The 15,221-nt window shown below is 35.5% G+C and overlaps 1 protein-coding gene across 1 annotated transcript; it reads right to left on the minus strand.

Annotated features, from left to right (window-relative positions):
* Window positions 1-247: 247 nt before the first annotated feature.
* On the minus strand, window positions 248-11,111 carry LOC149785766 (toll-like receptor 4). Its single transcript, XM_089979668.1, has 3 exons — window positions 10,971-11,111; window positions 7,610-7,707; window positions 248-4,094 (listed from the first exon to the last, which is right to left on the minus strand). Exons 2-3 carry the CDS (start codon window positions 7,624-7,626, stop codon window positions 1,829-1,831), a joined length of 2,283 nt encoding a protein of 760 aa, XP_089835794.1. The 5' UTR covers window positions 7,627-7,707; window positions 10,971-11,111; the 3' UTR covers window positions 248-1,828.
* Window positions 11,112-15,221: the final 4,110 nt, after the last annotated feature.

Below are 15,221 nucleotides of genomic sequence, written 5' to 3' on the forward strand. Positions count from 1 at the left end.
ACAAGAATTAGCATAGGTGACACATAATCACGATGAATTACGAAAACTAATGTACGATTTGATAAACCAAACAGAATAATTGTCATTAGAGCAACAAAAAATATGAAATTGCGATTTAGACAATACAACCTGAAGAAAATGCACGTTTTACCGAAAAGAATGCGCGTGATAAAATATCAAATGATGAGTATTTAAATTTTGGTTGGGAGTAGGGATACCAATAACTACCAAAAACAGACAAAGTGACTGTATTTGATACTTTTATTAATATCGATTAATATTCAAATCCTATTTGAATACAAACAACAAATATCCGATATGGAAATATGGTGCTCCTTTCAGTTCTTTCAGGAGCTTGATGTTTGTCAATACAATGTTGTTAACCGCGCATGCTTTTATATCGAGGAAGCCTAATGTCACTTACAAATTCTTTTACAGCTCTAAAGCAAAATGTACAACCTGGAACCCCTCTTCATAGGTTTAAAGTTTTATTTACTATTTTCTCCATAAAATGCATTCAATTGACGGAATTATTTATAACAGAATATAAATTCAAAATATATCTGAACATAAGTCACTTGGTTTGCATTTATACTCCGCTTTGCTTTAGAGAAGGTCAAGTTTGAGAAAAGCCATCCTCTTCAGAACTTTCTTTTAAAATGTATATGGAGGTAACACACTGTCATATGTATGGACAAAAGTTCGTGCCAGTAGTTACTTTAACCAAACAAATCACAAAAGATGTATATAATCCCTGATATACGTCGAATGTGATGCTACGTGAAAAAGGAGGCGATTGCTGGAAAATGGGAGAGGACTCATTCAGACACTAAAGTATGCAGGGCAAAATGGAACTACGTCAAAAGCATTATGATACTTTAATGAGATTATTGGCACAAGCTCAGTAAAAGAAAGTTCGCCGTAATAAATCCTATGTGGCGTGTGATGAGTACATGATGTCATTTGGTAATGTAGGTACACGTATATGCAATAGCTGCTACTGTTGTTGTTGTTGTCATATGGTTTGACGCCATTTTCAGCACAAGATAGGCCAGTATAAATGGTGGACGAAGAACCCGGGAAAACCCTGAAAAGAACCACAGACCTGTTTTTCTATTGCTGTAAGCTGTCACTAATTAAAGCTTTGTCAACAGATCAAAATTAGCAAACTAGTATATCCGGTGATCACGTGACCGGGGCTCACAGATTCGTATGTTGGAAAAGTGGTCGTCCAGGATCTTTCGATGGCTTACATGTAAGAACCAAGCGATGAGTAAACCAGATAGATAAGCAATATGAGAAAACTGGAGCAAAATAGGAACAAGACAAAAAAAAAAAAAAAAAAAAAGAGACGAAAATTATGAAAATCAACTGGCTCATTTAAATACTACTAAATAGAAGCATGGGAAAAATGTAATAGTTAAGCTGCAAAATTCTTACTGAATTTATGTCTTTACCTGTTTGTAAAAAAAAAAATCCTGTTTCTGTTAAGATTAATTTGGATACCTAAATTGACTCGGTAGCGATGAAGATTACAACAACGCTTGTGACTCGAGTTGTAATGCAGTATTTATCAGTAATATTATGTGTTTATTTATAAACTGTTCATGCCTTCTATTTTTCTCTGTCTCCATAACGAGTATCTCTGTCCTTGTGTGATGTTCAGTATCCGAGGTTTTGTAATCTCTTGACATATTAAGTAATAGTATTCTTGGATCGCGTACTGACCTTTTAGATGCATGTCGATACATTATAATAACGAACTGAATATAGTTTCTTGTTACTTTTCGCAAGGCTAATTACTGCCTGTATAAAGTATTCCGAACAATTATTGACTACATGGCGCTATGATCTTGGTACTCTTCTGAATGTAGTCTTCTGCCAGTACAAAAATGGAATCACATAGCGTATCCCAATCAGGTTTCATTACATATTCTCCATTCACTTTCTCCCATTTCACTCTCGTGTATCTTGAAAAAAGGGCTGACAACTCGGGGGACATTTTACTGACGTCTACCTGCTCACGCAACATTAGGATAACAGGTTTATTACTATACTCTGCAAGTTTGGCTTCATGTTGACAAAAGATGCTCTCGCAGTACGCGTCTGAAACGACCAACAAAATTATAAGTGACTCTTCAATTATGTACTTCTCAGCTTCCTTTGCAATTGGATGTCCTGGAAAGAAATGCTCCTCGTGGTGACAAATCAAGTTGTCATCTGCTCCAAGTCGTTCCACGAGTTTTTGTTTTAGCTGCTGGTATACAAGTTGAAGAACGAAGTCTCTATCCACACTGGCATAGGACAGAAAGATTATAAATTTTCCTCGAATTTCCCCTGATCTGTATCGATTCACGAAATTGTGTGCTGCCTTTTGAGTCCGATATGCATCGCATAGAGAAGAAATACGGTATACTATGTAGTAAGTAGAAAGTATCAAAGCAAGTCCCGTAGCTATGGTAGTCAGAACAATACTACTCTGTGCACAGTACGAATGGACTAGATCTAGAGTGTTGAAATCCAACGGTTCATTTTTCTCTTTAAATAAACAAGTGTATCTATCTATATGTTCATAGTAAAATGTATTTTCCATCAACCAGTATAAAGACTCTAGATTTTCGCACAAGCAAACAAGACGATTCCAATCCATGTTCACACGAAGACCATCTTCAGTTCCGTTCTTTGATGAGAAAATTCGATGCCTGAACAATGACTGAAGATTCGTTTGAGTTACACCATCGATGTGCATTATGTTATTCAAACTAATGTCTAGGTATTGCAGACGTGTTAGTGTTTCCATTTGGAAATCGATCTGGTCCAATTTGTTGCCACTCAGTTTTAGCACCATCAGACTAGTTACATTCTGGAAAAACGTCTCTGGTAACTTTGTGAATCCGTTGAACGATAGATCGACGTACTCTAACACCGTGTTGAAACTGAAAAATTCTCTAAACTCGGGAACAGTTTCCATGCGATGTAGCTCATTGTGGGATACATCAAAATGAACTATTTGGGAGAAATGAGCAGTCAAGTTTGGACTGATATACTGAATACGGTTATAAGAGAGGTCAACCTCTCTGAAAGAAAAAAGATCTCTGGAAAAACGTGCGTCAATCCATACTAGATTGTTGTGTCTGGCCTCAATTTTGTTGAAAAGTTTCTTTCTACAGTTTCTCGAAAGGAAAGTCACGTTTACATGTCTAATTTCGAATGGGGAAATGCCATTCGCAATCATGTGTTGGGCCTGGTACAAAGGTGAAGCACAGTCATATTCCCAGACTTGGTTTCTTGCATTGGTAAGAAGCAAGTATCCGGGCAATTTCGCATAGCTGATATCCATAACTTGCAATGAGGAGAAGAAGTTTGATGGAAGAGTCACAAACATATTTCTGCTAAAGAGGTCTATAAAATTCATTGATGCAAAGCTTATGTCCGATATATTTAATACCTCCAGTTTCATACCCAGAGGGACAAAAGATTGCAAGCAAAAGGAATTAAAATTTGCCCCACTTAAGCTCAACCTTCTTATCGGTTTACTGGCAAGGGCAGAAAAGAAAGGTTCATAAAGTTTCGCTGGATCTCTGTAGGTCTGCAGCTTGTCTAAATAAATTTCCTCAAGGTTTGGCAAAACTCCTGGAAATGATAACGCCTTTGTTACCTCTTCAAAAGTCAAGTGCCCATTTCCAGAAAGATCCAGAACACGAAGCCTTTGTATTGGAGAAAAACAACCGGCAGGAAGTGTGCTTAAGATGTCGAAAGATATCTTAAGATACTCCAGATTCAAGAAGGTGAAAAATGATGTCTCGTCGATGAATTCAGTCTTCCAACTTTGAAGACGAAGTTCCGTAAGGTTCTTCCAACCATGATCTGAAAACTGATCCGGTAGCAAATATGTAGTGTGCAAATCTTTGACGCAGACGGCCGATGTACCTTCTGGAAGAAAAGTTGGTAAGTAGTGATCACATTCCACCGTAAGTCTATCTCCAGTCCTGAAGCAATTACAGCCTAGGACACAATCAGCTGCAGATATATTTTCAAGGCGGCTGGGCTGGAAAGGAGTGGCATGCCACACAATGACGAGACTCAGAAAACACCTGAAAGAAAGAAGTGCAAATATAAATTAAAGGTAGGCTTCATTTCAAGTCCACAAACAGAGATCTTCTGGGACTCAGTCAGCTGAAAACTATTTGCAAAGCTTGTCACAATTCGCTAGGAATAAACTGGGTAATATTAGGAAAACAGCATGCTCTCCGTGACTTCACCAGTGTAGACAACGGGCCGAATAAATAAATACGAAGGGTTTATATGTTGTGGGCCAGATGCAGCCAACGATGCATCCCCATAATGGGTCATTACTTTCCTTTTTTATTTCACAAAATTAAATACATGTAGATCTACTAGTATCGACCACTGAAATTGTTTTTAATGTAAAAAGTAATCAAAACCAATATGAAAACAATCTGTACTGAATGTTAATTAACTCATCGTCTAGGACAGTGATTTCAAGATTTACATACACCATTGCATTTGTTTTATATATGTCTGCCCATCTCCATTAATGACATAAGAACGAACTTGCTATGAACTTTTTTATATTCTGGATATGAATATAATAATGATATAACTCGATTTGCAATGAGCACGAAGTGTACACCAAAGGTACCAACATAACAATTAATTGCGGTTATGGCGTGCGTATCTTGTTTTGTTGGATCTATAAGCTACCAGCAAAACATGAAACAAAAACAAAAGAAGGACTATATGGTGAAGCCGCATACAAACAACAAGAAAAAGCTAAAAATGGGTGGAGGGGAGTAAATGGCCGATGATAAGAGATCGAATTGAGATAAGATATTGTATCTAGGAAGTTAAAGTGCTTTTATGGCCAAGTCCTCCTACTTCCAACATTTTTTCTCCAGCCAAAACTTTCTCTTTCGATGGGATAAATTATCTACCGAGATAGGAGTGAAATAAGAAGTAAGCAAAATAATCGGATAAAACGAAAGCCGACATAGAATTAATCAAATTACTGAAATGAAATATATATACAATAATATAATAGTTATAAGCCAAATAAGGTAGATACCCTAAAACCATGCACATACCGAAAACTACATTGGCACGATAAAACGAAATCCACTGATATACCCAGATAAGCTAGAGCCACAATTTTTTTTTTTTTTTTTTTTTTTTTTTTTTAAGCAAATTATGTACAGAACACAGCATGGACGAAGACAACGCAGATAATCTGCAGAAAGGTCGGAGACAGCTCAGAAATATTGACCAAAAAGACTATATAATGATCACACAATAGTCTCTGAGGAAACAGTACTAAAAAATGACCAACTGGAAACCATGGCCCGGACGAGGTTCATAGATTCTGACCAAGGAATCCTTTAGTTAATGATAGATAGATCAGCAGCTCGTTTACAGTATTACATAAATTCAATGTTCCAAAATGGATGACAACATGTGTTGCATTGTCTCATGATGAATGACAAAGGAGTGACGGTGAACAACATTTTAACAGCCTAAAGTTGTTTTTTCTCAGTTTATCGTGGTATAAACTGTCAGTTACCGAATCACACAGCACATAACGCCGAAAGGCATTGTGTAAACTGAGTCGGTAGCTAACAGTTTATACCACGATAAACTCAGAAGAAACAACATTAAACTCTTATAATCGCAATACTTTATAATTTTATTTATTCTTTATTTTTATTTTGTTCTTTAAAGATATTTTCTTTCAGTTTTAGAGTATTATTTAAGCGTTTGAATTCTTGTTGAGGGCGTCTGCTACGTAGCTATTTATAGAACAGGGGATTCTCCATCTATAATGTAATAGCAAGGACAACATAAAAAGAATCATTCTACCAGTGGTAGGCGATCTAAGGTTTTGAACATTCCACAGCATGGCCGTAATGTTTTATCAATACTGACATATGTGATCTGAGTAGAAGTTCAATATTCAAAGCAAAGAATTTTTATTTTATTTTTACATATGAATGACTCTTGAATCTGATGCTCTCATGATTCCATTGTGACGTGGCCGAATCGTGTTTATGCGGACATGATAGTAACCAAATTTCGTTTCTTTTAATCTATTTTCGGCGTTCATGAAGTTTTGGCTACCTACAGAGGCTAATTACAAATGAAATTAAGACTTTCGGTAAACGATTATAGTGATGCGGGTCCAATAGTCAAACAGTGCAAGACATCGACTCTGACCGTTACGATGGGGGAGAAGCGGGACCCCCCCCCCCCATTATTATATCGTGGTCGGCGTCTTACACTGTTGGACTATGAGTCCAATTATTATAATGTCTGTCTTGGAGAAAAAAGAATCCTCTCAATCCTTATATGAATGTATCTATAGTTTTAAATTCGTTTGTAACGAGCAGCAGTGAAAGTGCTGTACAACATCGGCCCAATGCTCTTCTTAGCCGATTTGGGGTTTCACAGATTTGTTTCTAAAATCAAGTCAAAGAAAGAATTATTTATCTTGAGAAAAAACTACAAAGATGTGCTATTTGATTCTGTCAAGTCCGTTTATTAAATTTTCTAAATAAAATATAAACCCACAGTTTTTATTTTGTTTTAAGACGCTTACCCGGCTTTGGAGATCAACTATGTAATAGTCTAAATGGGTAGACGATTCTTGACAATCCTGATAGTACTATATTTTAGCTTACCTCGTCCCGATTTTACTAAATTTCTCATTTTCTTCCTCTTTTAAAATATGTTGCGTCAGACAGTTATCTGTTACAGAGGAGATACAAATGTTGTCTGATATCTAATAGACAGAACTTTTGTAACACCCCACTTTATCTCTTGTATTATATGTGTCAAACTTTGACTTTTGTCAGTGGCAGACTTTATTTCTAGTTAGGTTTTGATCAGGCCTGGTGTTACCTTTACATCATCAAAGTCTTATATGACAGTGTTTATGTGGTAAATCTAAATATATGTTATTTAGTGGTTGATTGGTTCAATTTATCATTACTGAAGATGTATTTCTGATCAGATTTACCTGAACTTGGTGCAAATCATGCGTCATTGCAATCATGGAAGAGTTTTCTAACGAACAAATAAATAAAGTCATCATGAGTCTGATTAAATGGGTCCGTTAACCATCCTGGATACTATATTTCTGATTAGATTAAATACTTGATCAGATCAAACTTGGTATGTACGCTCATATCTAATGAGGTTGATTATGCGTGAAAGCTGAACTTTAATGATGTCGTCAAACTTATTTTCGTTCTAGCCTGTTGCCATCCTGGGGACCGTATTCTTATCCGAGTTTGTATTTGCATATAACAATCAATACAATTTATTTTAGTCCTGTCTTATTATAACTGACGGTCATATGTGATCAAGTAGTCTGATATTTGGTCATGTTTTGTGAATAATAGTACACAAACTTATATGAACAAAGCCATGTAGTGAAGCTGCTAAATAACCGATATGCCCAACTAATATGTATGTATCTAAATATAATATTGAGCTCAAACATAGCAGATCAGTCATGAAAAAAAAAATAGTTTACGTTGGGAAATTATGATCAGAAAATTACAAGAATTTGCAAACTTAAAATAGTAACAATTACCGGTTAAGGGACATCATACCCACTCAGGTCTCTTGTTTTATTCTCATTGGCATCTGCTACGACTTGTCTACTTTAATTTATTACCATGTGGGAAGTTACTGCAAATAAATAAAAACTAGTTAATAAGGCTCAAATTCGTGTTAATCTACCCGTACATATAAAATGTTCTACAAGACGATTCCAGCAGCTTGTACCCCCCCCCCCCGGATTTAAGAAAAGAAAGTCATGAAGGCTATGAAAAATGCACAAAACAATTTATAATTTCTAACCTGCTTATCGCCGGAGTTGGGTGGGTCTCTAACATAGTCATCTTGTTTGCGTTTCAGTGAAAACGGAGTTTTCAGTGTAAAAACAAAACAAAACAACACACAAAAGCCCGCTCACTGTACTTTTCTGTTTCCCGGAAAAGTCCATTTTCATTGCAGGGGTGATTTTTCCAGTCTAAACATACACAAAAAGTTACAAAAGGGCCTGCATCATATATAAGTATGCATGTTTTGTTTTAAAATTAACAAACTTTAAATATGATAACAAGTCCAAAATTTACGGAACTATTCGAAGTATATCGACGATCGTGAACTCACCACTCCTGTTGTCTGCAAATTATGGACTCGACCATGGAAATATTATAGCTGTCTTAGTGAAAAATCCTCCGTTTGGTTGTTGTTGTTGTAGGGTTTAACGATAGGCTATACATGGCGGCCAGTATTATTGGTGGAGGAAGAACTAGGGAAAACCCCGGAAAGAACAACCGACCCACAAGAGGCTACTGGCGAGCTTTCTCACATACCCACATTAGCCGAATCCGAGACTCGAACCCACGCAGACAGAGGTGAGATGGCAGTGATCCGTAACGGATAGCGCTTTAGACCACTCGGCCACTCGGTCCCCCCACCCCGTTTGGATTTGAAAGCGAAGAAGATGCACTGTTAAAGGTCCCTGGCAACAGCTGGGTCAGAAAATAAAAACTGAAGAATGAAATGACTCAGTTCTGTACATACTTTATAGTGGCGGGGTAGAAGCTGCTGAGAGGGTGGGCGAATGCAATAGGTACTGAATGATTTTGTTAACCGCGGCGGAGTATCGGACTCTCTCACACACTGTACTAATTATACAGAACAACTGTAAAAAGGTATAAAAATGGGTGAACATAAAATAGAGCATATACGGGTTTGGTGGTCCATAATTGGTTATTAATGAATAGTAAAATTTGATTTAAAAAAATACCTTTTGAGAGCTTATCCTATCAGTAAGTCAAAAAAAAAAGACAAAATTATATTGATCCAATTTTAGTATTTTTACAGACTTGACTTAGGCGCACTCATTAATGAAAGTAGTCCCTGAATCATTAGGTACAAAATGGATAACATATGTTTCATGCAAATGTAGATATATAAAAAATGCCGCGCCTCATATGGTGTTCACCAAGGATACTTGTGCGCTGAGAAATATACCGTCCCCAGACTTACGAAACGAAATAAATTTGTTTTTAATTTGCGCCCACCCCCGCAACTGCAGGTTGCAAAACCACAGGTAAACAAAACGCTTATTTGATAATAAAATGAAACTAACCATACATGCTTGTTATATATTCCTCTTTTTTCATCATGAACAATTTATTATATATGTCTTGTATGCATCCACATTGCAGTGTGTACCTCTTATGTCAGATAACACACGACACATTGTTCACTGATGTAAATATAGAGAAATTAATTGTGCTTGGTTGTACTCCACGGTTTGAATATCAGACTGAAAACTGGATCCAACAAAACTCGGAAACGAGAGAAAGAGAGAGAGAGAGAGAGAGAGAGATATTGCTCGAGTCACTTGCCATTCACGCGTGACGCGTTGTCATGTGCAAACTAACCAAGAATGTATTATATACAGGCTAACTATATTACAGTATCTCGCAAATAAAAATCTGTATTTGAAAATACGTTCATTGTGAATGCAAATGACAATCTTTTCGCTAGCATGGGTTACAAAAAGTATTATTAAAGCAAGTTATTGCTGTGTATGCTATTTAGCCTGCAAATATCAATGCCGGTTTGTATCAATTATGATTACAGATGGCAAGCAATTAGAAGCCCTGTGGTGAATAAAGGCAACTGGCAGAGATGCAGTAAACTCATTATTTGAACGTACCGACAGGATATCAGATACAAAGGTTAGTTTATTACAAAAAGCAAGCCTACCTCGGAAAATGACTTTGGATTGTTTTAAGAGTGCCGATTTTTGTTTTTAAATATGAAGTGGGCCGACATACGGAAGCCAACTTTGGTTCTCTTTTACCGGTATTCACGAAAATTTTGAAAATAAAATAAAACAATGGAACAGTGTTAACGCGACGCAGTCCAGTGCTTCGTGCACTGACGTCGACGACCCAGCGTTTCCCAGAAGATATCACCGACAATATGATCATTACCAAAGATGGATGGACTGTTGATAAGAAGGGGGTTAAAAGTGTGAGAATTTGCACGACTAGTGCATATAAAAAATCATAATTTAGTCCTTGCCAGTTTACAGTTCAGAAGATGTGTTGTCTCCAATGAGAATTTTTCACGGCATGAGAAAGCTAAAAAAATATTCATGCACCGTAAGTATGGGTCGTACGTGTGCTGGAGAAGGGTTGGGTTGATGAGATAATGCTGCTGTCGATTAATGCGTTTAATATAAAGTACACAATTCAATATTTTGTAAAATAAAATTTAAATTTGAGTGCATTTTTCTGACGTAATTTTGAACAAATTTTAAATGGGGTCCCACAACTTACGACTCGAAAAAAAATACTTGTTCCAGAACATACAGTGCACATAAATTACTTAAAAAATTAATGTATAGTGTCCCAACAAAGCAACGATACGAGCCCCTGTGGGTTCGGCTGGTCATGATTAGTTGATAAAGAGTTAGATCTGAGTAAAAAGAATCTTTTGAGAGCTTATCCAAGTTGTAACTGAAAAAAAAAAACAGCGATATTGTTTCATTGACGGAATTTCGAGTTTGGAACTTCGTTACTAAAATTAGCATATAACTCTTTGGTGCGGAATTGAAAGCATATGTTTCAAACACACGAAAATGTCGGGTCTCATATCGTTTTCTTCTACACAGAAGCTGTCATCCAGGATACATCTCTGCTAGTTTAATCACGAGCACTCAGAACTTTAAAGTTATTGAATTTCATGCGAACTTAATATCTGAGACGCTCCTGTGTTTTTACGCGGTGTTATAAGGAGCTTGTCTATATCACGCATCTTTGAATTAGGTCATGACCACGTTTACGCGTACCAACACTGATGTTCATGGACAGAAAAAAAAGGCTGCACAATCCTAACATTATGAGTTGTGAATTGAAACGTACCATATAAATAAATCCCTTTGACTAATCCTCTTTTTTCCAGTCAATAAATCCTCAAACAAGTTTTTTCCAACCTACTCTGACACAGTTAATCAACACCACCACAACAAACATTCGGAGCATGTGATAACAACGTGACTAGCGGACAACTACATCAGCAGAACTGTTTAGAATGGTGTACAATATTGTATCGCTTTATGAAGATATGTCGTCACCGATGTTTAGAGGTTGCACGTTATTATAATTTGTACATATTTACAATAAAACATATTTTACCATGTTTTGTTGTGAATTCAGACTATTAGTATTATATATATATATATATATATATATATATATATATATATATATATATATATATATATATATCCTATCTCGATTACCTGAATCTTGATACTAATTTCATTTGGACCTATCTACTTATCTTTACTTGCAGATATATGGCAAGAATGAAAATAAAATTGATAACAAAACCTATTCCTATATATTCAATTTTTCCTTTGAATATTTGCACTTTCAGATAAATAACATTTGAAGAATGTTGGTTTTAAAGTTTCAAACTTTACATTCAAGAGACAAATGTTCTGCATACCTACATTGTCAATTACCTTATTATAACTCTAATATGTTTTCCTTACATGCAAAAAATTATCTTATACTATCATGATTTTCCCTAATTTGATAAAACTAGGAACAGGCTTCCGAAAAAAAAAATCTTTGATTTTCCCCAATAAACTTTCTAAGCGATAATAACGTTGCTATGCCATATAATTTTGCCCTGGTGTATGTGGATATAAGCAGAATCATGGGTAGCGTGTCAAAACACGTGACGTAACACAAGAACTTCCCAACAAGTTGCAAACATCCCAATACGAGTATCAAAGAACACATATGTATATATTAGCATGAAGACCAGCAAGTGCTCCTGGGTAATGTATGCTGCCTTGTAATTCTGTTATTTTGCGTGTGTGTGTTCGAGAAGAACCCTATGAACGCAATGTAGTTATCAATAAAAATGTTGATGTCCCCAAAAAACGTTATACTGAATTTAGTTCATATTTGTAAGTATGAACTAAATTCAATAAATACAAACTAATGTGTGTTGTGTAATAGTGTTCAATCACTCACGACAACTGTCATACCTAAAGAGATAATGTCGTGTTAGATAGGACTGATTGACATGATGGTTGAACTTTTGAAACCATGTTAAATAACTGATTTGTATGCATATGGCACAAGCCAAACTGAATTTAAACAAAAATGTACCTTGATGTATATTTACATGTGACTCTAGAGAAATTGGATTACTGGAATAAGTGAAAAGTATTGGTTGAATGAATATATATATATATATATATATATATATATATATATATATATATATATATATATATATATATATATATATATATATATATATAATGCATGTTTTGAGTTAATCATCTTTTCATATTTTGAATGGGATGCAAGTCTGCATCATTGACTGAGTTTAGATCTTCATATTGAATTTCCCTGTTAGAGCCCCATCATAGCATAGGATATTTCAACATATTTTGATGCCGATTGATATGTCTTATGTCACAGAGACACACGTCTGCATATTAAGCTTTTCTTTTCTTTTCTTCCACTTCCTGTATAAAAGTGTCATGGTGTCTTTTTGCAAATTTGCTTCAATGCAGGGGTCCCTTTGAGGCCTTAATTGTCACTCATTCTAGTTTTCTTCAGTACTGGGTTTCCCTCAAATGAAGTTTCCTTACCCAGGTTTGCAAATGTAGGACAGTGCATTCGCAAAGAAATATGAAGCAGAAATCAGTAATAAATTTGATTCATTATTATCTCATAAACTGCACGAATGCATGAATTTCTGGTTATTGACTGACTCTGTTTCAACTGTTATTGCTGAATGTGGGGGCTGGAGGTGATGGTGAGGTTGATTGGCAGATTGTACCTTCTTACAAGGTGTCCGCTTTATTTGGTTATCTTTATCTAGAGGGTGATCGCCTTCAGTGTTGTTGCCTGGATCGATTAAATATTAATATAAAGTGTGAATAAACAGAGATTTGAGCAGATATATAGAACAGAATGACACAAGCCCCCGTACATGAAATTTGACAATTTAATCAATTACATAAACAACTGTGATAATACGTTACATTAGGAAGATACACTTATCTTTTGGAAAAAATCAGTCACAGAATTTCAAACACAAATATACTTGTATAAATAGCTGATCTGTTTTAAAACATTGAACTGGTTCATCATAGAATCGAGTGAACAATTGAAGTCATTGCCTTGTACAACTTCATAACCTGCTTATTTTGGGTTCACTCCAACTTCAATGTGGCTGTTCTTCTTGGTCCTTTCGCTTTTTATCTTCTCCAAACTCTTTATTATCTCGCCTCTTTCAGCCCTCAAACTTTGTGTGGGAAGGTGGATATGTAAGTATGTAAATACTTGGATAAGTAGGAACATAGATACGCCAGTGGAGCTATTTACTCTTTCAAAATAAGAGAGAAGCAACCTAAATCATCTGTCAGATATCCTACTGGCAATAGATCATTACTCCCTCTCGTTATGTCAGATATCGTCCAATCGGAATTCAAACAGATACTAAAGGCTATCTGGTCAAGCCAAACATGGCAGACCATAAACAAACCTAGTTTCATAAGATTAATGTACTGCCTAACGACTATTTCATCACTAACTCACATTAACATAACAGTTCCGTTCTCGTCTCAATTACACAAATGAATGAATGAAATTCATTTCATGTCTTAACTACTTAATTTTCAGCGAATACACACATTCAAGTCTTTAGCATACATGAAATCTCACTTCATGGCTTAACAACAGAAATTTCAGTCAATACGCACTCAAGTCTTTATCATACATGAAATCATCTAAGATTGGAGAATTCATACAGATTCTCCTAACTCATATCAACTAAAGTAATGCATGAAATTCTTCCTATAACAATCAAAATGACAAATTCAAACAATTCGTCAAACTTAGATCAAGATGATCATTGTACGAATTTGATAGATGAAATCAAACATAGTTATACTCATATCAAGAAAATTGATCTACGGATTTAAACAAATTCATGCAAATATAAGCAAATAAATTCAAGCAAATCATTATATTGGTATCAACGAATTATGTGAGATTGACGCAAGTACCTTGTACTTTCAAGCTTTGCTCACTTCTATCGCCAGAATTGTGTCCGTCGACTTTCCAGGCATCTGGTCCCTCGGATAAATGTTTTACGGGAGAATTCCTTCTAAATTTAATCTTGGAGTCTCCTATATTTTTTTACTTTACAGGAAAACATAGACTGACTAAAAAATTTTGATGGGGCATATTAAAACCAAGAAATTTTGTGTGGGAAACACGCCCATTTTTTAGCGTAACCAATCAGGATTAAATATCTCTACCGCCTTTTACAACTAGGCGCCAAAATTGCAGCCAGTCTGACTTCTAGATTTCCAAATTTATGATCCTGGACTGTATCAACTCTGACATGTTCGATACAAAGATTGAAGTTAACTTTTTTCCTTCCAGTCTGTCTGATGGTTAAATAATCGAAAGCTTAATTAAGAATCACTTCCTGTCATAACACAGACATTAAAAATCATTGCAGTATAGCGATTTAACATGAAACTACCCCCACCCCCATAAATCTAATTAATTGTTCTCTTGCCCAAATTAATGTGCCCTTTATAGATCAACAGAAATTTGCACCCTTACATTGAACGATATTATACATTAAGTTTTAGCTTTGGGATGTATATATTTCTCTGCTTATTTTGCCCATACTCTACCATAATAAATATGTTATGTCACCACTGTACAATGGCATCGCAATTAATGCTAATCCACTAATCCTAAATCAGTAAATCTCAGTTCAGCATTCACAAATCTGTTGGATAGGTAAACAAAAATTCTGCCAGGCACCATCATAAGTTTATCAAGTGACCGCTGAGTTGGCTTATCTAATACAACATGGTTAATTGATCTGTTTACTGTGTACCTGCCAAGACCTAGCACTTTTACGAGGAACAATATATGCCTGCAGCACAAATAGCCATGCGTTTTTTCAAATATGAAGTAAATAATTTGATAAAATAGTCAGTATGCTATGAAAGCCCATTAGTGCCAAATCGTGTCAGTAAAAAAAAAATATTGTGAATATTTGCAATAAGATTGTGAATAAATGCAATACTTTTTGCAAATATTTGCAACACATTGAAAACA

Source organism: Sinohyriopsis cumingii, chromosome 13 (genome assembly GCF_028554795.1).
Source record: "Sinohyriopsis cumingii isolate HCF-2022 chromosome 13, ASM2855479v2, whole genome shotgun sequence".
Taxonomy (NCBI): domain Eukaryota; kingdom Metazoa; phylum Mollusca; class Bivalvia; order Unionida; family Unionidae; genus Sinohyriopsis; species Sinohyriopsis cumingii.